This window comes from Podarcis melisellensis (genome assembly GCF_964234715.1).
Source record: "Podarcis melisellensis genome assembly, chromosome: 8".
In the NCBI taxonomy this organism is placed as follows: domain Eukaryota; kingdom Metazoa; phylum Chordata; class Lepidosauria; order Squamata; family Lacertidae; genus Podarcis; species Podarcis melisellensis.
Window position 1 is genome coordinate 26,191,603 of NC_138540.1, and position 22,252 is coordinate 26,213,854.

At 48.0% G+C, this 22,252-nt stretch overlaps 1 protein-coding gene and 1 long non-coding RNA gene across 3 annotated transcripts in view; one reads left to right on the forward strand and one right to left on the reverse strand.

The window, feature by feature from the left end:
- The window catches only part of LOC309376843 (kazrin-like), a 219,856-nt gene that overhangs the window by 184,902 nt on the left and 12,702 nt on the right, over positions 1 to 22,252 (forward strand). For both annotated transcript variants that reach the window (XM_081923728.1, XM_081923729.1), the window contains exon 3: positions 21,517 to 21,653. In XM_081923728.1, coding sequence (XP_081779854.1) covers positions 21,517 to 21,653 — 137 coding nt within the window. The remainder of the gene's footprint in view (positions 1 to 21,516; positions 21,654 to 22,252) is intronic.
- Positions 13,981 to 22,252, reverse strand: part of LOC309377011 — a 72,920-nt gene continuing 64,648 nt past the window's right edge. The window contains exon 3 of the long non-coding RNA XR_014171363.1: positions 13,981 to 14,100. This is a non-coding gene — a long non-coding RNA (uncharacterized lncRNA). The remainder of the gene's footprint in view (positions 14,101 to 22,252) is intronic.

The window sequence follows — 22,252 nt, forward strand, 5'->3', positions numbered from 1 at the left end:
GTTAAAGAGCATGGCATAAAGAAAATGCTTTAAATAAATAAATACAGTTGAATATAGGCAATAGCCTTTCTGTGCAATGGAACTGATGAAGTGTTAGGACCACTCCCCAGGCAGCAGGGATGCTCTCTCACCCCTGAGCTGCTGGCACACTCACCCCAGTGATGATCATTGGGGACTTCCCTCTTGAAGGATGATCTTTAGGGTCCTGTCAGCCGCAGCAGAAATCATGGCAACAATTTGATTGCAATACACGTAGCAAATAACGACCCGGGACATTTGGGGCATGCAATCCCTCTGCTCGCATAAACATGTCTAGGTCAGGGGGAAATGGTCCGATATTGTTGCATAGGCTTGAAATATTAGTCTATTAAAAATGGCAGACAGGTATTAGTCATAAATTACTTATTGATTGGTAAGGGAATTGCTGTTTTTGATGGCTTAGAGTGGAGTAGGGGGGTTGCAGTCCCTTTAAAAAAAAAAGAAGCAGAAGAAACCTCTAGTGGAATCGCACAAACACATTTTTGAAAAATAGGCTGCAGGCCTCATTCATATAGGAGGAAGTTCATCTTGACTCCCTCACTAAGATGCACACACACACACCCCCTCTCGTACAAAACCCCCTCCAGTCCTGTTTGTAGTTGGGCTTGGCAAATGGAACTGTTTTCCAAAATGGGGAGAAGAACAGCTCTATATGATTTGAAGCTAGACTGGAACCCAGAGCCTGTTGCTGGGGATATTGTGGTCTCCTACTCATTTCCCAATTCCCCACCAGCCTTTCCTTTCATTCCCCCACCCATGAGCTTGCAAAAGGTCTTGCATATGACCTGCCAGGTATTCCTTCTGAATCGGCAATTGGGAACCTCCAGGTCAGGACTTAAATGTGGCCCTCTGGCCCTCCCTCTCTCTCTCTCTCTAGCCCTCAGAACTCTCACCCCCCAGGCCACACCCCTCTCTGGCCCCATCCTCCTTGTCTACTTGGACAGCAGAGAGGAAAGTGTGGAAGGGGGTACAAAACCTCCTGCGCCACGGTAAAGTTTACATATGGTTTAATATTGGCGTGCCTCTTTTCCAACTAGATCTTTAGGTCTAGCACAAGAAGAAAGAGAGGGAGCATGATCAGATCCCTCTAGATCAGGGCTTTCCAAATTTGGGTCTCCAGCTGTTTTTGGACTACAACACCCCATCATCCCTAGCCAGCAAGACCAGTAACCAGGGATGATGGGAATTGAAGGCCAAAAGCAGCTTAGGACCCACGTTTGGGAAACACTGTCCTAAAGGTAAGGCATGTGCAAGCGTATTGCAGTTGCCAAGAGTGCATTGACCGCAAGGGGCATAACACAGATCTGCAATGACGATGGAAAGGTAGACCGTAAAGAAATAGATTCAGGTAGGTAGCAGTGTTGGTCTGACACAGTCAAAATATAAAATAAATTAAAACAATGTTGCATGCACACGAAAGCTTATACCAAGAACAAACTTAGCTAGTCTCTAAGGTGCTACTGGACATTTTTTTAATATATTTCGTAAAGAAATAGTCCATCATAATATTGATAGGTGCAGCTAAGCATGTTATGTGCAGCAGAAGCAAAGTGCTAGGCACAACCGCAAGGGAATAAGTTAATTGAATTCGATGTGATCAGCTCCCAGATTAGTGTATGGGGAACATCAGGCCTGGGGCCCAGGTGTGACCTTCTAGTCTTCCCCAACTATGCCCCTCACTGGCCCTGCTTTGCAACCTCCTTGAGTGCTCTTGCTTGGCTAGAATGTCTCCTTCAACCATGAAAATGCCTCTTGCTTTTCTGGGTGGAGGCAGTGGCGGAGCTTCATGCTCCAGCACTGGAGGGGGGGGCGGAGAGCAGGCAGGGGCGGGGCTGTCGTGTGTCCTGGGGGCGGGGTGCATCAACCACAGGGGTGTGGTGCACATCCTGGGGGCAGGGCGCATTTCAACTTCCAGCGAGCCGTGGCCATTGGAAAGAAGCGCGAGATAGCCCTGCGGGAATCTCAAGCGGCGCAGGGTTTTTAGAGGTTCCACAAAGGCTCCTCGGACCGCGGAACCTCAAGGGGATTACCGTGAGGGACATGGCACCTGGCAGTGCCCTTGCATGCTCTCCTGTCCCTCAGGTTTGGCTAATAGATCCGAGGATGGGATCAAGCTGTAGGTGCAAAGAGGGAAGCACCACTCACCCCGCATTGCACAGTCTCTGGCTTCTGATGAAAGCGGCAAGTTTCCAAGATTAAACGGATCTTGATTAATAATTGGATATTTATGCCTATTGAATGAGGGACGCGGGTGGCGCTGTGGGTTAAACCACAGAGCCTGGGACTTGCCAATCGGCGGTTCAAATCCCCACAACAGGGTGAGCTCCCATTGCTCGGTCCCTGCTCCTGCCAACCTAGCAGTTCGAAAGCACCTCAAAGTGCAAGTAGATAAATAGGTACTGCTCCAGCGGGAAGGTAAACGGCGTTTCCGTGCGCTGCTCTGGTTCACCAGAAGCGGCTTAGTCATGCTGGCCACATGACCCGGAAGCTGTACGCCGGCTTCCCTCAGCCAATAAAGCGAGATGAGCGCTGCAACCCGAGTCGGCCACGACTGGACCTAATGGTCAGGGGTCCCTTTACCTATTGAATAGCGGCGAAAATTTAAAAGATTCGGACAGCTGAGGGGCGAAAGAAGGGTGTCAGTCCCAGCAACGGTGAGAAAAGATGGTGCATGAAACAATGTTGCAGGAATGAAAGCAAAAGAGAACAACCCTACGGAGTGAGTGTTGAATTAAAAATCCTTAGTTACTTTGTTTAACGTTTTGAGGTAAAACTAACTTTGTGGCAATTTCTATTTTACTTGGAGTTAAAGGGGAATTTTTTTCTGTCCTGGGAAAGACTCTGCACGTTGGTTGGGAGAAAATTAATACACTGCGCTCCAACCATTGGAAGAAAGGTATTCTGCTGACAACAGCTTGAAATAAATACTGCTTAACCTTGCAAGGGGGACTGAGTGGCGCTGTGGGTTAAACCACAGAGCCTAAGGCTTGCCGATCAGAAGGTCGGCGGTTCGAATCCCCGTGACGGGGTGAGCTCCTGTTGCTCGGTCCCAGCTCCTGCCAACCTAGCAGTTCGAAAGCACCTCAAAGTGGAAGTAGATAAATAGGCACCGCTCTGGCAGGAAGGTAAACAGCATTTCCATGCGCTGCTCTGGTTCTCCAGAAGCGTCTTAGTCATGCTGGCCACATTACCCAGAAGCTGTACACCGGATCCCTCGGCCAATAAAGCGAGATGAGCGCCACAACTCCAGAGTCGGTCACGACTGGACCTGATGGTCAGGGGTCCCTTTACCTTTTACAAGAGCCCGAAACGTTAAATTTACAGAACCGAGTTCCGTTCAGGCACATCTCGGAGAACAAGGGAGGTGTTAATGGTGAGTTCTGGCACCTCTTTTTCTAGAAAAATAGCACTGAGCAGACTGATCCACCGGGGAGGGGGTGTAAGTTGGGGTTTCGTTTTTGTATATTTTTCCCTTTTTTGTAATTGTTGTTCTATATTAGAAATCAATAAAGCTACATTTATATGAAAAGGGGAGGGAAGTTGCAAGTTTGCAAGGTTTGTATGCTTGCTGCAAGCGCAGGTTTTGTCATGTTGCGCACGTAGATTTTTTTCCCTTATTATTATTATAATTAGCTTTTCATGCTACTGTGCTTCATTCCCACCCACCCCCACACACTTTCCCTTTCTGCCTTAAGGATGATAGGTTGAGATGCTAGCATTTAACTGAGTTAAAGAGGATTCCAGGCTAAGCTACCCCTCCACTGCATCCAGGCAGGATCTAAATTGCTAAGCAGATCTCAGCAGAGCCTTTTGACAGGCTGTTTAGCAGGTTGTGTGAAGTGGATAATTTTAAGGCGCATTACAGATTTGTTTGGGGTTCATGGCCCTCTGGCACTCCACTCCTCTCAGCTAACAAGTTTGATCCTTCTTGTTCTCGGTTAATTTGCATAAGAAATTTGTTTCTGAATGGTTCTATCAGATTAAAGTATTTCTGCATGACAACACAAGGAAAAGGGGGCAGGAGCGGGGTGAGAGAACTGTTGTGTTGTGTTGCTTATTTCCAGTAGAAGGATTTTTGAGAGCAAAGTCAGAATGCAGTGAATGTGTGTACTTAAGATGCTGTCTCTAGAACCGCAACTTCCATTATGTGTCAATGTTCCTATAGAGAGGGACGCGGGTGGCACTGTGGGTTAAACCACAGAGCCTAGGGCTTGCTGATCAGAAGGTCGGCAGTTCGAATCCCCGCAATGGGGTGAGCTCCCGTTCCTCGGTCTCAACTCCTGCCAACCTAGCAGTTTGAAAGTACGAAGTGCAAGTAGATAAATAGGTACTGATCCAGCGGGAAGGTAAATGGTGTTTCCGTGCACTGCTCTGGTTCACCAGAAGCAACTTAGTCATGCTGGCCACATGACCCGGAAGCTATACGCTGACTCCCTCGGCAAGTAAAGCGAGATGAGCGCCGCAACCCCAGAGTCGTCCACGACTGGACCTAATGGTTGGGGTCCCTTTACCCTTTACCTCCTATAGAGAAAATTAAGGGTCATTTCTGCAGAACCCTCTCCCTGCATCTACTGGGTTCTCCTTTGCACATTTCACCACAACTGGGTAGGGGGGATATTACGGTAGCTATTGTAGGAATTTCTGGCCCATTCTTCCCAGGACGGGTTAAAACAATATTAAAACCAGTTAACAGGATTAAATACAGTTACAACAGTTTACAATTAAAAGAACAGGGTGGGTCCTAAAAAAAAAAACAGGATAAAGAGGTGTGAAAGAATACCAGACATGCCTCTGTGAGGTCACTTGGGGCCTGCTAAAGGGAAGGATGTGTGTGGTGCTGTCATCTTGGACTTGCCAATCAGAAGGTCAGTGGTTTGAATCCGCACAATAAGGTGAGCTCCCATTGCTCTATCCCAGCTCCTGCCAACCTAGCAATTTGAAAGCACTCCAGTGCAAGTAGATAAATAGGTACCGCTGTGGCAGGAAGGTCAACGGCATTTCTGTACACTCTGGCTTCCATCATGGTGTCCCGTTGTGCCAAAAGTGGTTTAGTCATGCTGGCCACATGACCCGGAAAGCTGTCTGTGGACAATTTCCAGCTCTCTTGGCCTGAAAGCGAGATGAGCGTCGCAACCCCCTAGTCGCCTTTGACTGGACTTTAACCGTCCAAGTACTTAATTCATTCCAGAGGTCCGTTCTTAAGCTGAAGCACCACTTTAGCTAATGGGGCCTCCTGCTGCCACCGCACCACCGGAACACAATTTCTGTTCTCATCCTGAAGCAAAGTTCTTAATCTGAGGTACTATTTCTCGGTTAGCAGAGTCTGTAACCTGAAGCGTATGTAACCCGAGGTACCACTGTAATTGTTATCTGCATAAGAAGACGTCACATCAGGTTACCACCCTCCCATGACATCATAATGGAACGAAATAGGCATGGGTACAAAAAGAACATAAAAGCCTGTCATCGTCCCCACACACACACCGCCCCCAGGCCAGTAAATCGGCCTCTCTCTTTTTCATTTTTGACCTCCTTCCCCCATTCTTTGCTTTCCTTCCTTCATTCCCCTCCCCCAGGTCAATACCATTGTTCTTGGAGTTTAAATTAGCTAATTAAAATCAGGTGTTTCATTTATGGATAACTGCCGTGCGTCATTTTTACAGGGCATTGTCACGATTTCCGCCTGTGTTGCTTGTGGTGTGCTTTCAATGTACAGAATACCTCCGGGTAGCTGAAAAAAACACATTTTTTTAAAATGCTGGAACAGCAACTCCTGGAAGAATGTGAAGGAAAGAAGCCTCTTCTGAACATGATTTAATGCTTACCAGGGACTGTAAAATGAAATGCTCCAGCTGTTCATGTTTAATAGGGACAGTCTTTGTTTTCAGATCCACGTCTCCATTAAATCGCTGTCTCCATTTTTGCTTTTTGGAGGAGGGCTGGGATTTTCTTGGTTCAAATTGCTGCGGTTGCTGCTACTCAAGGCTCCTCTCCCTCTCCAGCAGCTCTAGAACTGCCTTCCTCAGTCAATGCCCTCCAAATGATGCTGGACTACAACTCCCATCAGCCCCAGCCAGGATTTCAGGCAGGAGTCTCCCTAGAGGGAGATGCCTGGGATTGAACTTTGGACCTTCTGCTTGAAAGGCAGACACTATGCCACTAAGCTATGGTGGTTAGAGAACATTTCTCCAAACTTTTGTCTGAAGTCCCTCCCTCCATTGAACCTTGCTGCAGCCACATTTAACACAGGGGCAGGTGCTTCAGACAGCGGTTTGCCAAACTGCTCTCTGAAGTGCCTTTCCCCCTGTTAAAATTTTCTGCAGCTGCATTTAATGGAGGTTGCCTCTTACCCCCACCCCTTTTAAACAGCGCACCTGGCCTGTTTGCTGCCCTTGCTCCCTTCCTTCCTTCCTTCCTTCCTTGCTTCCTTGCTTCCTTGCTTCCTTGCCTGCCTGCCTGCCTGCTTGCCATTCTGTCATCACACTGAAAATGGTGTGGCCACCTGCTGCCAGCCACGTGAACTTCAGCATGACGACAGCATGACATTTTTATGTATATAGGAAGATAGTTAAAAAGACAGCCCTGCATCTGCTGCCGCATCCCTGGCATCTCCAAGTAGGGCTGGAAAAGACCTTGCAGAGCCATTGCTAATCAATGTAGACCATACTGTGCTTGATAAACTAATAGTGTATCAATCAGCTTCCTATTTTTGGGATGGGGCTGTAGCTTAGTGTCAGAGCATTCAGAAGGCCCCGGGTTCAGTCCTGGCATCTCCAGCTAGGACTGGGGAAGACTCCTTGCCAGAAACCCTGGAGAGCTGCTACAACTCAGTGTAGGCAGTAATGCGCTAGATACACTAATGGTCTGACCCCAATATAAGGCAGCTTTCTGTGTAGCATTCCATATGAGCAAGATTCTGTCCTAGATTGCAGTGATTTGGGGGGGGGGGAGCTGTTTTTGATACCTGTCTTTGGTCTCTTGAGAAGGGTTGAACCAGAAAAATCAGAGCAGCTTAAAAGTATTCTGGTTGTGTATCTGACTAAGAATGGGAGTTGAAGATTTTGCTCCAGACATAGCTGATTTGAAGTTGGAAAGGCATCTTCTTCCTGGGACAAGCTGGCCCCTGAAATCATGTGGTTCACTTCCATGAGCCTTCAGCAGGCAAATGTCTGAGGTTTTTGCAAGGGGCACTTGTTTGTGGCCTGTGTTGTGGGAATTGTGGATCTGGGCACTGTTGGATCTTTATTTCAGGCTATGGCTCAGGCCCTTTGGGGTGTTGTGATTCTGTATCTTAGAAGCAATAGGGTCCAAGGCTGCTTGCCCATTCTTGTTCTTAGCTCTGACTCCCAGGTGCAGCCCTCTGTGACCCTGGTTCATGTCAGACTGCTTCCTCTGGCTCAACCCTGACAGCCACGTAATTAAGTTTGTAGCTGAAGTGAGATTTGAAACCAGCACTCTTCCAGCCTCTTCAGATTGCAACCAGAATGGCCGTGCTGCACAAACTTAAAATCAGATGCTTGGATAGGATTTGCCGCTGAATTCCATTTGCCACTGACAGTATCTCAGCATTGGGTCAAGGCTTCACCCATCATTTGGTGACTTTGTACGCATACAAATACATAGTCCCCTAATAGGGCCAGGATCCCCAGGTGTGTGAAGAACCTCTATACACATTCATGTGTAGCATGCAAGGCCCGTTCTCATTACAGCTGAACAGGTGACCAGGGGTGTGTGGCTGATGTGTACATTGGCACTTGTGGTGGGACTTCGTAGTGTGACTCCACAAGTCCCGTATGTGTTGGATGAGCTCCTGAGAAATGAGCTATCAATGGTTACTAGCTACTAGCCTGCACTGTCAGGGGCAGAATGCCTCTGTATACCAATTGCTGAGAATCACAAATGGAAGGTTGTCCGACCTCTCAGAGACATCTAGTTGGCCACTGTGAGAACAGGTTGCTTTGGCTTGATCCAGCAGGGATGTTCTTAAGTTCTTAAGAACTTCTTGGAGCATGGTGGCCCAGGAGATGACCTCCTGTTACAAGAGAGGGAGAAAAACCTACTCACTTTCTCCATGCCATGAATTTTATAAACTTCTAGCATGTCTCCACTTTCTAGTGTGTTGCCTTTTCTCTAAACCCCAAAGTCCCAAATTCTGCAACCTTTCTTCATAGAGGAGTTGCTCCACTCCCATTCTTACATTCTTAAAAAGTGAAAGGTAGACATGCTAATGAATACAATTAGATGAAGGCAGCTGAAACTCCTGTTAACTCCGTTCTGAAGCTTTATAAAAGCCCTGGAGTGATAAGGTAATGAATGCTGTTAGAGTGTGGGTGTGAGTGAGCATGGGATGCTCACATCAACCACCTTTCCCATATATATTGCTTGATTTCTTAAATAAAGAAACCTGAGCTATTTACGGTATGTGTGTATGTATATGTATTATGTATGTATATGCAGGTATTTGTATTTGAGCTTGGCCAACTTTTGTGACGGGTTAGCAAGACTCCCTCCCCCATCAAGAGGTGAAACACAGATTGAGAAATTTCATGAATTTGGCCTGTCCTACGGGTAGATATGGGACACAGGTGGCGCTGTGGGTTAAAGCCTCAGCACCTAGGACTTGCTGATCGAAAGGTCGGCGGTTCGAATCCCTGCTGCGGGGTGCGCTCCCGCTGCTCGGTCCCAGCGCCTGCCAACCTAGCAGTTCGAAAGCACCTCCGGGTGCAAGTAGATAAATAGGGACCGCTTACCAGCGGGAAGGTAAACGGCGTTTCCGTGTGCAGCTCTGGCTCGCCAGAGCAGCGATGTCACACTGGCCACGTGACCCGGAAGTGTCTCCGGACAGCGCTGGCCCCTGGCCTCTTGAGTGAGATGGGCGCACAACCCCAGAGTCTGTCAAGACTGGCCCGTACGGGCAGGGGTGCCTTTACCTTTACCTTTACGGGTAGATATGCTACTGGCAATGAAAAGGGGGGAGGGGAGGATGATGGCACTTTAAAGACCATTATGGCAAAAACTTCCGTGGGCCACAGTCCGTTTTGCCAGATGCATGAAGGCTTTTTCTTCTAACTCTTAATTTAAGAAGCACCCTGTTGGATCAGACCAAAGGCCCAACTAGTCCAGTGTTTTCTTATTGCAGTGACCAATACGTGATGGTCCAAGCAAGGGGGAGGTCAGTGGTCTAAGCAGTCCAGGCAGAAAGGAAGACAAGGCAAGGATCAGCACCTTGGAGAGGGACCTGGGTGGTGGTTTCAGGACTCACAATAAAGAACCCCTGACAGATGGCCAACCAACCTGTGTTTCAAAAAACCTCCAGTGTGGGAGAGCCCGCCACCTTCCGAGGAAGTCCTTTCCACTGTCAAACAGCTCTCATCAGAAAGTTCTTCCTCATCTTTAGCCAAAATCTCCTTGTAACTTGAATCCATTGTTTTGGGTCCTACCCTCTGGAGCAGCAAAATACAAGCTTGCTCCATCTTCCATGTGACAACCCTTCAGATATTTGAAGGTGCCTATATCACCTCTCAGTCTTCTCTTCTCCAGGCTACACATACCCAACTCCCTCAACCTGTTCTTCATAAGGCTTGGTTACCAGACCCTTGATCATCTCAGTCCTCTGCACATGCTCCAGTTTGTCAATATCCTTCTTAAACTGTGGTGCTCAGAACTGGACACAGTACTCCAGGTAGGGTCAGACTAAGGCAGAGTAGAGTGGAACTATTACTTCCTTAGATCTGGTCACTATACTTCTGTTGATCCAGCCTAGAATTGTGTTAGCCTTTGACTAATGTTAAGCTTGTGGTCTACTAGGACTCCTATATCCTTTTCACATGTACTACTGGCAAGCCAGGTCTCCCATCTTACATCTGTGCATCTGATTATTCCTGCCTAGGGGGGTAGAACCTTGACATTTGTCCCTATTAGAATTCATTTTTTTCGTTTGGACCCAGTTCTCCAATCTGTTAACAGTCATCTAGAATCCCAATTCTGTCTTCTGCAGTATAAGCTACCCCTCCCAGCTTGGTGTCATCCATAAATATGATGACCATCCTCCCAATTCTTTCATCCAAGTCATTTATAAAGAGCCTGGACAACACTGGGCCCAGAAGAGAACCCTGTGGCATGCCACTTGTCACTTTTTTTCCAGGATGGCAAGGAACCATTGGTGAGCACTCTTTGGATTTGGTCAAATCCACCTAACAGCCTCATTGTCAAGCCCTTTTGCGCTGTTAAAGTCTGCTGCCTTTTCCTGCAGTTGCTGGCTTCTAAGCACCGGGGTTTTAAGCAATGGGGATCCTACCTCAAGGCTCTTCTAATCCCCCAATGAGTCTGCTTTACCAGTCATTGGAATCTGTTGGCAGAGATGTCTTCTTGGGGCACAAGGAAGAAGATGTGGGCTCAGCTGACTGTGGCACCACGTGGTACGGATCAGAGAACGGCCTCGTCTCCTCCTCAGGGCTTCTGTCATTAGAGGACTCTGCTGTTACAAGAAGGAGAGAAGCTTCCATCATCATGGATGAATGAACTCAAAACTAGACCATTCCAGCCCTTGCTCTCCTGCAGTCAGTTTAGCATTTGGCCATCTGGGGACAATCAAGCTGTCTTACAAACTATTAGCTGGCGGATGTTTAAGGAGCATTGTTTGTTTGGCCCTTCACATTTCAGATGCTATTTTAATACATCCTAATAGTACTCTTTTGTATCATGGCATTATGTCCCTTGCTATTATGTTGTCCTTTTTATACCCCAAAGAAATCTCTGGCCCGTGGAGAAGCCGACATTTAATAATAAAGAAGAATTTAAAAAACAACAACAACCACTTTCCGTTCTTGAGGCTGCGTATCTTTAATAAGCATTTCACTGCTGGTGCTGCAAGTTAATCGCTGCAAGATGCAGGTGGTCACCGGCCAATTGCAGGTTGCGGTTTCCATTCCAGTATCGTGGGAGAATGCTTTCGTGGGAATCTGCCGCACACGGCCTTGTGGCAAACAGCCACACTTTGAAAGCGATGTGACGAGGGCCCCCACAATTGTGTTGCCTTCTGTATACAAGCTAAGCAGCTGGGAATGTTGTGGTGCCTTGAAAGGCTAAATGTTTCTGCCTGAGATGCAAATGCAGCTCCGATGGAGAGACGGACCAGCTCGTGCCAGCTCATGATTTTATTATGATTCCACTGCTTTAAGCATGTGTAACTGAATCTGGCACACATTTATACCTTGTAACGGCCTTGGCTCCCACCCAAAAGCAGACCACAGAGGCATTTACGTGTAAGTAAAGAAGCAAACTTTTAATATAGCAGTCTCACGGCACTGGCCCAGCGGCTAGGAAAAAAACACAGATTCTATTCTGGGTGATTTTACAAGGGAGTAAGCAACAGGAAATCCAAGTCCAAGAGCAAAAGACAAGGTTCAAGAGTCCAAGATTAGCTGCAAGAGTTCCCAGGCTGTATGACAGCTAGGATGTCGTTCCAACAAGGTACCTCCCTTGCATTTTACTGAGTTAGATAGCTCAATGGTCTGACTCTGTAGAAAGCTGCTTCCTTTTTTCCTATTCTAACAGCTTTTTGTTCAGAATCATGTGGACTAGAACCTTACTTTACATTTAACAGAAGAGACCACAGCTCAGTGGTAGAGCACCTGGTGCCAGGTTGAACACCTGGCATCTCCAGGTATTGCTGGGGTGAAAGAACCATGTCCAAGACCAGGCTTCCTCAAACTCAGCCCTCCACATGTTTTGAGACTACAATTCCCATCATCCCTGACCACTGGTCCTGCTAGCTAGGGATCATGGGAGTTGTAGGCCAAAAACACCTAGAGGGCCAAGTTTGAGGAAGCCTGTCCAAGACCCTAGAGAACCACTGCCAGCCAGTGTAGCCAACACTGGGCTAGATAGACCAGTGGTCTACTCAGTAGAAGGCAGCTCCCTCTGTTCTACCAATGATGCTGGAAACAGACAATGAGGGGTGGCAATCAACTTTATATGAACATAGGAAAAGCCCTGCTGGGTCATCACAAAGTCATCACAAAGAGTTGGAGGAATTGAACATGCCATCAGTTCAGCCAGTGGAGTGGTTCTGCTTCCCTTCTGCCTCATTTTCTGAATGAAGTAGGAATTATGAGGACAGGAATTTGATCACTAACACTGCATTAAAGACTAGTTAGAAGGGAGGGAGGATAGTTTCTCATTGGAACTAAGTAAGGAGTTAAAAGCAAGGGAAGGCACCTTGTGACTCTTGTTGGACTCCAACTTCCATCAGACCCAGCCAATGTAGCCAATAGTCAGGCATGATGGGAGTTGTAGTCCAGCAATATCTGGAGGCCCACAGATTCCCCATCTCTACCTTCATCTGTGGGAACACTTGCAATTTCCTGCAACTCTTTTGAAATCCAAACTTGCTGCCATTTGCTTCACCGTCCTCTCAGTGTTCAATCATCCTCTCTCCCTCCACTCATCAAACTGGATTTGGACTGAATACCACAGGTAAAGGTAAAGGCAAAGTAACCCCTGACCATTAGGTCCAGTCGTGGCTGACTCTGGGGTTGCAGGACTCATCTCGCTTTATTGGCCAAGGGAGCTGGCGTACAGCTTCCGGGTCATGTGGCCAGCATGACTAAGCCGCTTCTGGCGAACCAGAGCAGCACACAAAAACGCCGTTTACCTTCCCACTGGAGCAGTACGTATTTATCTACTTGCACTTTGACGTGCTTTCGAACTGCTAGGTTGGCAGGAGCAGGGACCGAGCAACGGGAGCTCACCCCGTCGCAGGGATTCGAACCGCCGACCTTCTGATCGGCAAGTCCTAGACTTTGTGGTTTAACCCACAGTGCCACCCGCGTCCCGAATACCAGAGAGGATGTCAAACTCTCTTATGACTTGTTGCTATAAACATAGAGGGTGTTGTATGGAACAGGGAGGTGTGCAAAGGAGGGCGACCAAGATGATCAAGGGCCTGGAGACCCAAGTCTTTTCAGGAATGGTTGAGGGAGTTGGATGTGTTTAGCCTGGAGAAAAGATGATTGAGAGGTGATCTGAGAACCACCTTCAAATATCTGAAGAGCTGTCCCGTGGAAGATGGAGCAAGCTAGCTTGTTTTCTGTTTCTCCAGAGGGTAGAACCAATGGAGTCTAGTGACAGAAAAGGAGATTCCAGCTACACATTAGGAAAAACTTTCTGATAGTAGGTGCTGTTCCAGAGTGGAATGGTCTCCCTTGGAAGGGTGGACCCTCTTTTAATGGACTCCACAATTCTAGGAGCTTCCAGCAGAGGTTGGTGTATTAGGGCAAAGGAGGCTCTGCTCCACCAATCTCAATATGGGGTTAGCCTGTCACCCTCCTCCTCCTCCTCCTCCTCCCTAGTCTCCAATTGGCCCTCCTCAAACTCAGAGAGGGGAGGGGAAACAGAACTAGAATTAGTTGTCCCTGCCTGCCATTGGCTGTAGTCCCTCCAGCCATTGGCTCTGGCCCCGCCTACATTTTGGCCTCCCTGCTTTCCCGGGGGTCCTAGCGGGCACCAGTTTCCACCAATCAGAGATTCCTTACCAATGCAGAATCCAGTAGAAAGATCAAATCGTGGTGCTTTCTCTTCCTGGCCTCGCCCCCAAGAGACCAAACGGGGGCAATTCCTGGTTGCTTACATCCCATTGTGCTCCTTCCCTTTTATGATATTCTTGTGTGGCTTCTCTCCCCCTCTGAGAGGCAAAGATGAAATTGATCTGACTGCGTTGGGCACGTGGATTCCTTCGCAGCCGTTTCCATGGCAACCGTGGCTATGTTCTCCCTCGTGGGACCTGCTAACACTTCAGACGTTGCAGGTGGTTTGGAAATAAACAACAACACCACCCCTTCCCCTTTCTTCGCCCCCCTCCCCAACCCTCACAAGTGCTTCATAGCTGCACTGAGGTGTGTTGGGATGTGGAGCAAAAATGGCAACTTAACTCACCTATAAATCTTCAATTTGCTTGCCAGGCACTGCCAAGGCTGGGACTGTTTCCAGGCATCCTTATGCAGTAAACTTTCCTCCTCTGTGCTACTGTTGCATTCCTCAGTTTCTCATTTGTTCTGATTCCTGTTGGAAGGAAAGCCTTAAAGTATAGGAGCCCAGGAAGCTGCCTTGATATTATGTCGAGCCTTTGCTCCGTCCAGCTCAGTTTTGTTTGCTGGGCTTTTCACCCAGTTCTGCTATTGCCTTACATTCATACCTAGTGGTAAGTCAAATACCCATTCAGAAATGCCTCCTGCTCCTTTTCCTGTTCAGTTTTACTAGTTCAAAACAAGATGTATACATTCAGGTATTCATATGTGTCAGAGCTGCCTCTAGATCCCAGCTCACAGAGGACCAACGCTAGTCAGTAATAATGTACAAAAGTCTTTATTGAAGTTCAGTTTCCATTTCCAAGCCGCAGCGTGCAGCTCTACGTCTTAGAACCTAGATCGGCGAAGCTCCGTCTGAGTCTCCACCCCCTGTACACCAGTTTAAGACTCTAGCCTTACTCAACCTCTTCTGTTGCTCTTTCCTCTTCTGGCTCCTTCTGCCCCCCGGGGTCTCCTCCTTTCTGGACTCTTCTGACGCTGAACCCCCTGACTCTTGTCCCTCCTTTCGGCGGGCTTTAGGACCTGGCTCCCTATCCGGGCTACCTGCTGTGCCGCTCGCCTGTACATTTGAACTTGGCGCGCGCGCCCAGCCTCCAACTTTCCTCTTGACCGTTTCCGCGCTCTCCGATGGAGGCGTGGTCAATCCTGACTCATCTCCTCCCGCTGGTGGTGAGCAGCCTGATCCCGATACCTGGGACTCCTCCCCCCCACTGCGCTCTGGTGGGGAAGCTGGTCCTGATTTCCAACTGCTGCTCTCTGAGTCCCCTCTGGCCCCTTCTTCCTGGGGTGTCCCCCTAGGCACCCCCCTTGCTCTGACCATGGGCGCCCCCTTCTGTGAATCTTCCGATTCGCTGGAAAGACTCAGGGACCTCGGACCACTGTCATCGCTTACGCTCCCTTCGGATTCCTCCCCCTCGCTCTCCATTTCCTCCCTCTCCTGTGCCTCTGCTCCTGAGCCCCTGACAATATGTTAATCCACAGAACACTTCCAAGACTGCTCTGGGGTTTGGGGTTAGTGATGTCACAGGTTCTAGCCAGTGGGTGCCTTCCACAGCCACTTTTTCCCTGTCCAAATGGAACCATCCCAAAACCTTGCAGAAATGGTTTCACAGAGCTCTCCTTGGAACAAAAAAAGCAGGTGTATTACCTCAGACCCAGGAAGACTTTTGAGCTGTCTCTCAGGACTTTCCCAAAGTCTCACACTGTCCAGAGCCACATCTTTTGCCTGACTTGCACCCGCCTTAAGTATTTTCTGCCTGGCTGGAATGTGTCCTTGGGCTCTGATAATGCACCTTGCTTGCCCAGGTTGGAGGACAGAAAGGGATACATAAGTGTTTGTAGAAAAAGTAAATTTCACACTTATTGCTCTGGCCAGGCATTTTGCATCTGAAAGGTTTTCCCTTGGGACAAATGGTTGTCCCTTGGGATGAAAAAGGCTCCCTACGCTCTGGTACAGAACTAAGGTGTTTCAGACCCCTTCAAGCATTGTGTCTGTGATCTCAGAGGTTGGATGTCTTCAGCAACCATTGTCTTCTCAACAAGACAAGCATCAGTATTGCATACCTGCCAGCATTTATTCAATGAAAATAGGGGTGTTCTATACTATCATTATTATTCTACCCCACCCATCTGACTGGGTTGCCCCAGCCACTAGGGCAGCTTCCAACTAATAATAATAATAATAATAATAATAATAATAATAATAAACATTAAGCATTAAAAAACTCCCCTACTTTGGGCTGCCTTCAGATGTCTTCTAAAGGTTGTATAGTTACTTATCTCCTTGGCTCGGGGGTCGCATAACTCCGATGAAAACAGGGATGTCCTAAGGAAAAGCGGGACATGCCAGGAACCTGGATGACTTCTGTAAATCCAGGACTGTCCCTGGAAAATAGGAACACTTGGAGGGTCTGGTATTGCGTGGAACGGATTCAAAGGCAGACAGAGAAATTTAGGTTTGCACAACTGAAAGCAGATTAAAGCGCTCTTTTGCCCTAGCACAGCAGATCCGCTAAAAAAAAGAGAGAGAGAAACAGACTTTGTGCATTTAGGAAATTGATGGGGAAATACGGTGAAAAGTGTGGAATGCCCGAATAATTAATGTTAAGATGTGTAAACGTCCTGAAAGCAAACCAGGAGCGATGCTCCTCGACGTTTAAGTTCCCTGCAAACAGATCAGAAAGCATGCTGTATGAAGACTGTATTATAATCCAACCTCTGCATAAGCTTTGTGCAAGCAAATCAGAAGGAAGGCTCAATAAAAAGGTCAGCTGGAGGAGCCCTCTCTCCATTCTTATCGCTATCGAAACCTCTAAGTCAACTCTTCTTTTTCTAAACTACAAAGATCCAGGCACATAGCCTTTCCTTGCAGAGAGCCTCTGCCATCACTCCTTGATCCCGTCCCTACACCTTCCCCAGCTCTGCAATCAAACCGAGCCCCGGGGCCACGTCAACAAAAGAGCATCAGCCTAACAGCCAGCCAGCACTAATTGGCTTCTCTCCAGTCAAAGCTACTCTTGAAAGCTTGCTCACTTTGGCTGTCTTCGCAGGGTGCTAGACAGTAGGGGGTCCACAACCAGGGCTAAGTCAGTTTTGCCCGGGTCTGTTTCCTCCATTCACTGAGGACCCGCGGAATAAATTCCACACCTCTGCAAAGAAACGTCAGCCCACTTGAAACGTGGAGCGTCTCTCTGTGTGGGAGATTTTTTTTTTCCTTTATGGAAATTGACATGGGACCTAATTAAATGGCACTGAGTGTGGAAGACAAGCTGATTCCACCCAGTTAACAAAACATGGCTGAGGACTTGAGCCAGATCACAGCAGCAGGGAATTGCTTCGGACAGAAGCATCTCTGGCTGCGTATAAACGACGAAGGCAGTTCGGCGTGTTTGTGTGTGTGTCCCTGTGGTCATGCACTGGCATACCATCAAAATATGTAAGGAGAAAGATAACGGATGCCTGGGAAAGTTAGGCCAGATTGCCGGTTGCCATGGATACAGGATGATATTTTCTCAACTGTTTTTGCAAGCAAACGTCGCTGGCGGGTCCACATTCCTGCTTTCAAAGAAAAGAGATGCGGGCAGAAAGCCGAGGCAATGCGAGGGGAATGAACCAGTGGGATAAACATACACGAAGTGACTAGATCTGAACTGTTCGCTTGGTTTATGGGATTTGGGTGTTCTGGTTGCAGAGCCAGAGAGTTCTGGACAAGGAACGCTGCAGGAGAAGGAAAGTGGAAAAGGTGGGAAGTGAGGGAAACAGAAGACCAGAGAAGCTTCAAGAAGATCCATGTACAGTCACAACCAGGAAGTCGAACGGAATCCGTTCCAGAAGTCTGTTCTACTCCTAAAGCATTCAACTTCCAAAGTGTGGCTTCTGATTGGCTGCAGGAAGGTCCTGCAGCCAATCGGAAGCCGCAGAAGTCCTGTCAGACATTCAGCTTCCAAAAGAACGTTCAAAAACCGGAACAGTCACTTCTGGGTTTCGATCGTTCGGGACCCAAAACGTTGAGAACTAGGCTGTTTGAAAACCAAGGTATGACTTTCAGCACCTTCTAAAAACATTTTTGTTTAGGCACCCTAAACCAGACAGGTAGACTGCTGAGATGTGTTTTGATTTGCTTTTAGCTTACCGTCTGTTTTAATTTTTTATATATATAAATAGATGTTTTTACCCTTTTAAAAACTGATATTGTTTTGTCATATTTTAAAACTGCTTTGATGAGTCCCCCCCACACACACACAAAATATCAAGCAGTATATAAATTGTATGAAATAAAATCCATTAATAAAATGATTCTCCAGGCTTTTAGATAAGAATCTCTTCCATTCCTACCTGAAAGTGCTGGATTGTCCCACCGAGCCACACAGCCCTTTCCCCAGATGCCTTGGTTTACTGCTGGCTATCTTACTGTATGCAGCATATAGCTGCATCCTCTGTTGACATCCTCTGTTGCTATTCACCTGAGACAAGAGGATGCTACATCCACCTTAGGTCCTCAGCTGTGGAACACTTCGCTCACCTGCCCACCTCCCTACCACTAGGAACAGAGGGAGCTGCTGTATACTGAATCCGACAGCTTGTCCATCTAGCTCAGTACTGTCTATACTGGCTGGCAGCAAGTTTCCAAGGTTTAGAACTGGGCTTCCTCCCAGTCCTACCTGAAGATGCCGGGGATTGTAACTGGAGCAATCAGCGTGGACCAACAGCTAAATGGGACCAAATGGCTTGGCTTAAGTCAGCTTCCTGTACCCAACCCATAAATTGCTTGGGACAAATGTCTTCCAAAGCAGCTTGGGGAGACGTTCTCCCTCCTCCTTAGTGCTCATAAATAATATAATGTCAGGTAGCAGCTCCGTGGTTTGAATTCAAAGCAGCTGAATGCTTTGGAGATGGTCCTCAAATGCGAGGTTTGCCAGTAACGGGCGCTGCTTAGGGAAAGAGACTTGGCTTAAGATAGGAGGGTTGCTTTGTTTTGTTTTAGTATTTCCTGGGCATGAGTGGCACACTGATACAGGGGCCTGGCATCAGAAGGAATTGACTGGAGCTTTCTGGGACAGTAAGAACAAACAACGTTAAGTTCCAAGAAACAGGGCTGCCGGAGCATATTGTTGGGGGGTGCCAAAGGGGCTAAGACGTGGGTGTGGATTTTTGAGGGGGTTCAAAGCACAGCACAGGGCAGCACAGTGCTTCTCTCCAATGCATCAGAGAAAACAATGCCCATGGGGAGGCGCACTGGGCTGGGATGCCTGCATAGGGGCCGGGCGGGCAGGTGAACAGGTGGCGCAGCGCAGCCCTGCTTGGCTCCAGTGGAGGGGGGTCACTCTGGTGCTGTGGGCAGCAAGGGTTGTGGTGTTACAACCACCTCCTTCACCACCTCCCCCAGCTCCCTGGAAGAAAGACAATAAATAGCAAATAGATACCCCCATGCATTTATCCAATCTTTTTATACACCATCTAGAGCTATCATTCTACAGCCGATCGATTTCCTTGGGCAGGCCCAACCTCCAGCGTGCCAAGGGGGAAATTATCGCAGTTGAAATTGGTCCCCTTTTTTTCTTCTTTCCTGCCCTTCTCCTAACTCAACAATAGCTCCCTATCCCCTCGCTTCCAACTTTAGCATGCACACACTCGGCTCACACTACTTTAGAGGAGGGGTGGGGAAACGATGTCCTTGACATCCTTTGCCTTGCACTCTGCATAATCTCAGGTGACCCTCGGACAAAACAACGCAGTGCCCAGGCACTTTGAAACAGCGGCCGGGTTCAAAGGCCAAGCTTAACTCATCACGAAACCGTCCTTTTAAGCTCTTCTGTGTGGAGGGAACTCTAGAAGGCATATAATTATGGGAAGGGGGGAAAAGAGGAGGACAGACTGCTGTTTTCAGGCATCTGCAACACTCAGAGCTCAAACAGTAAGTGGAGACAAGGAGTCCTTGCAAAGGAAAATTGGGGTGGGGAGCCCCAGACAGCAATGCCTCTTAAACTGTTCCCAGACGTATGGCAAAAGATAAGAGGATTTCTCTCTCTCCCTCTGTTCCTTTATTCCTCTCTTCATTGCTCCACCCTGCATGGCTCTCCTCCTGAATTCTGGTTTAATAAGAAGACTGCCTTGGATTAATTCCAGATTGGCAGCATCACACATATCGGAACAGCTTTCCGTTGCATAAGATACAAGACAGACCACTGGTCCACGTAGCTCACTATTGTCTACACCAGGGTTTCCCAAATTTGGGTCTCTAGCTGGTTTTGGACTACAACGCCTATCATCCCTAGCTAGCAGGACCAGTGGTCAGGGATGATGGGGCAGGGGTCTGTCCCAACCCTACCTGGAGATGTCAGGCATTGAACCTTGGACCTTACGCAGGCAGCACAGGTGCTCTGTTCTTGAGCTATAGCCCTTCTGTTAAAAATAAAATAAGATTCTAGTCCTCATGTTTCTGACTGAAGAGCTGATTTGAATAGGAAGTTGCCTTATACTGAGTCAGACCACTGACTCTATACACTGACTCTTGTTGATCTGCAAGAGGGATTCTAGCACGTGCGGGAACTTTATGTCTGCACAATTAAAAGTGAGTCAAAGCACAACAAATCTACTGTTTCTAAACAAAAAACAAAAGGGCTTTATGAAGTTTGGAAATGCATCCGGGAATGCACTGAAAAGTATAGCAAGTGAAGGATTAGCTGGAAGTTGTGCAAACACCCTGCAAGGGAATGAGTGCAAGATGAATGCTGATTGTGGTGTAGCTGTCCCATAGACAATCAGGAGAAATAGTCAATGAGAGCCAGGCATAGTCTGACCGCTGTGTGAGCTTTGTGCAAGCAAATCAGGCTGAATGCTCAATCCACAGGAAGACACACTCTGGCAGCGTCTCTCCAGGGTTTCAGGCTCAGGGGTCTCTTTCAGCCCTACCCAGAGATGCTATTGGGGACCTTTGGCATGCCAAACAGATACTACCGCCTTTCCCTGGCTCTTCCTCTGACTCTTTGCATCTTTTATTCCTGCAACTTCCCCCATTCACTCATGTGTGCTGAGAACTCCCCACTCCAAAGCGATCTTAATGGGATTATACAGGTCTATTGCACAGAAGTTCCTTTTCATTCAGTGTTTTAAAGACGTGTTGCTTTCACAGTAAGACACTGTGCAGAAGTCAACTTGGAGTCCCCAGCGAGTACGACTGCCTCGGGTCTGCGTTTTCGTGCACACACGGTTGCACGTGCATGGGTGGAACATCACACAGGATGTCACATCGATGTGTACACTCACATCAGGGGTCCGAGGCAGTGCGTTGCTCAATCGCTCATGTGCATTTGTGGTTTCAAGCTATTTATTTCCGTTCGGCAAGACTGAACAGTGGCAAACTTGTAGGTGGGATGGCAGGGGAGGCAGCCGTTACGAGTGGCTGCTTTATATTCCAAGGGTTTTGGGTTGTATCAGAGTAGGCCTACTGGAGTTAATGGAAAGGACAAACTTAGGTGCATTCATTTTAGTGGGTTTTTTCCGAGTAGAACTTATTTGGACACAACCCCTCTCCTTCTTCAGTCAAAACATCACTGTGAGTGATGTATTTATCTCTGGGGTGCCTTTCAAACCTGTGATTGCAAATTGAAAAGCAGGCTAGAAATAAATAGAAGAGGAGGAGGAGGAAGAACTTTCTGGTGGTAAGAACTGTTCAGCAGTGGAAGGTGTTGGACTCGCCTTCCTTGGGGGTTTTCAAGCAGAGGTTGGATGGCCATCTGTCAGAGATTCTTTAGCTGTGATTCCTGCATTGCAGAAGGTTGGGCTGGATGACCCTTGGGGTCCCTTCCACCTCTCCAATTCTATGACCCTGTGAGTTCTTCCCATATCTCCCGCCTGGTAGTTCTCAAAACCACCCACCTGTCTCTTCCAGCCATGAAAGCTGATCGGAAGCGTTTGAAGGGGGAGAAGACCGACCTGGTGAGTCAGATGCAGCAGCTCTACGCCACCCTGGAAAGCCGGGAAGAGCAGCTACGGGACTTCATCAGGAACTACGAGCAGCACAGAAAAGTAAGGATGGATGCCTGGGTGGTGGGGGAGATTTGACATTGGCCAGAGTGTTGGCCGTGGAAAAGGATGCATGTGTGGAATGGGCCCATCGATGGTCTGAGGAAAGTCCCAAGCATCAGATAGAATGGCCTGGAGGCTAACATTCGGCTGATGGGCCTGAAGTTTTCCACTCCTGTTTTAGAAGAAGAGTTTGGATTTGATATCCCGCCTTTCACTCCCTTTAAGGAGTCTCAAAGCGGCTAACATTCTCCTTTCCCTTCCTCCCCCACAACAAACACTCTGTGAGGTGAGTGGGGCTGAGAGACTTCAAAAAAGTGTGACTAGCCCAAGGTCACCCAGCAGCTGCGTGTGGAGGAGCGGAGACGCGAACCCGGTTCCCCAGATTACGAGACTACCGCTCTTCACCACTACACCACACTGGCTCTTTATTAGGGCAATAAAGAGTGATAATAACCAGTCCTTTGAATTGAGCCCAGAATCAGATAAGCAGCCAGTGCAATTGAAGTCACTGGATGTTCTATGTTATTTTTAGCTCTTTGGCTTGTTCACCTGTCTTTCACAGGTGGCTGTCAAATTCTCAGCCAGACCATTAGTCCATT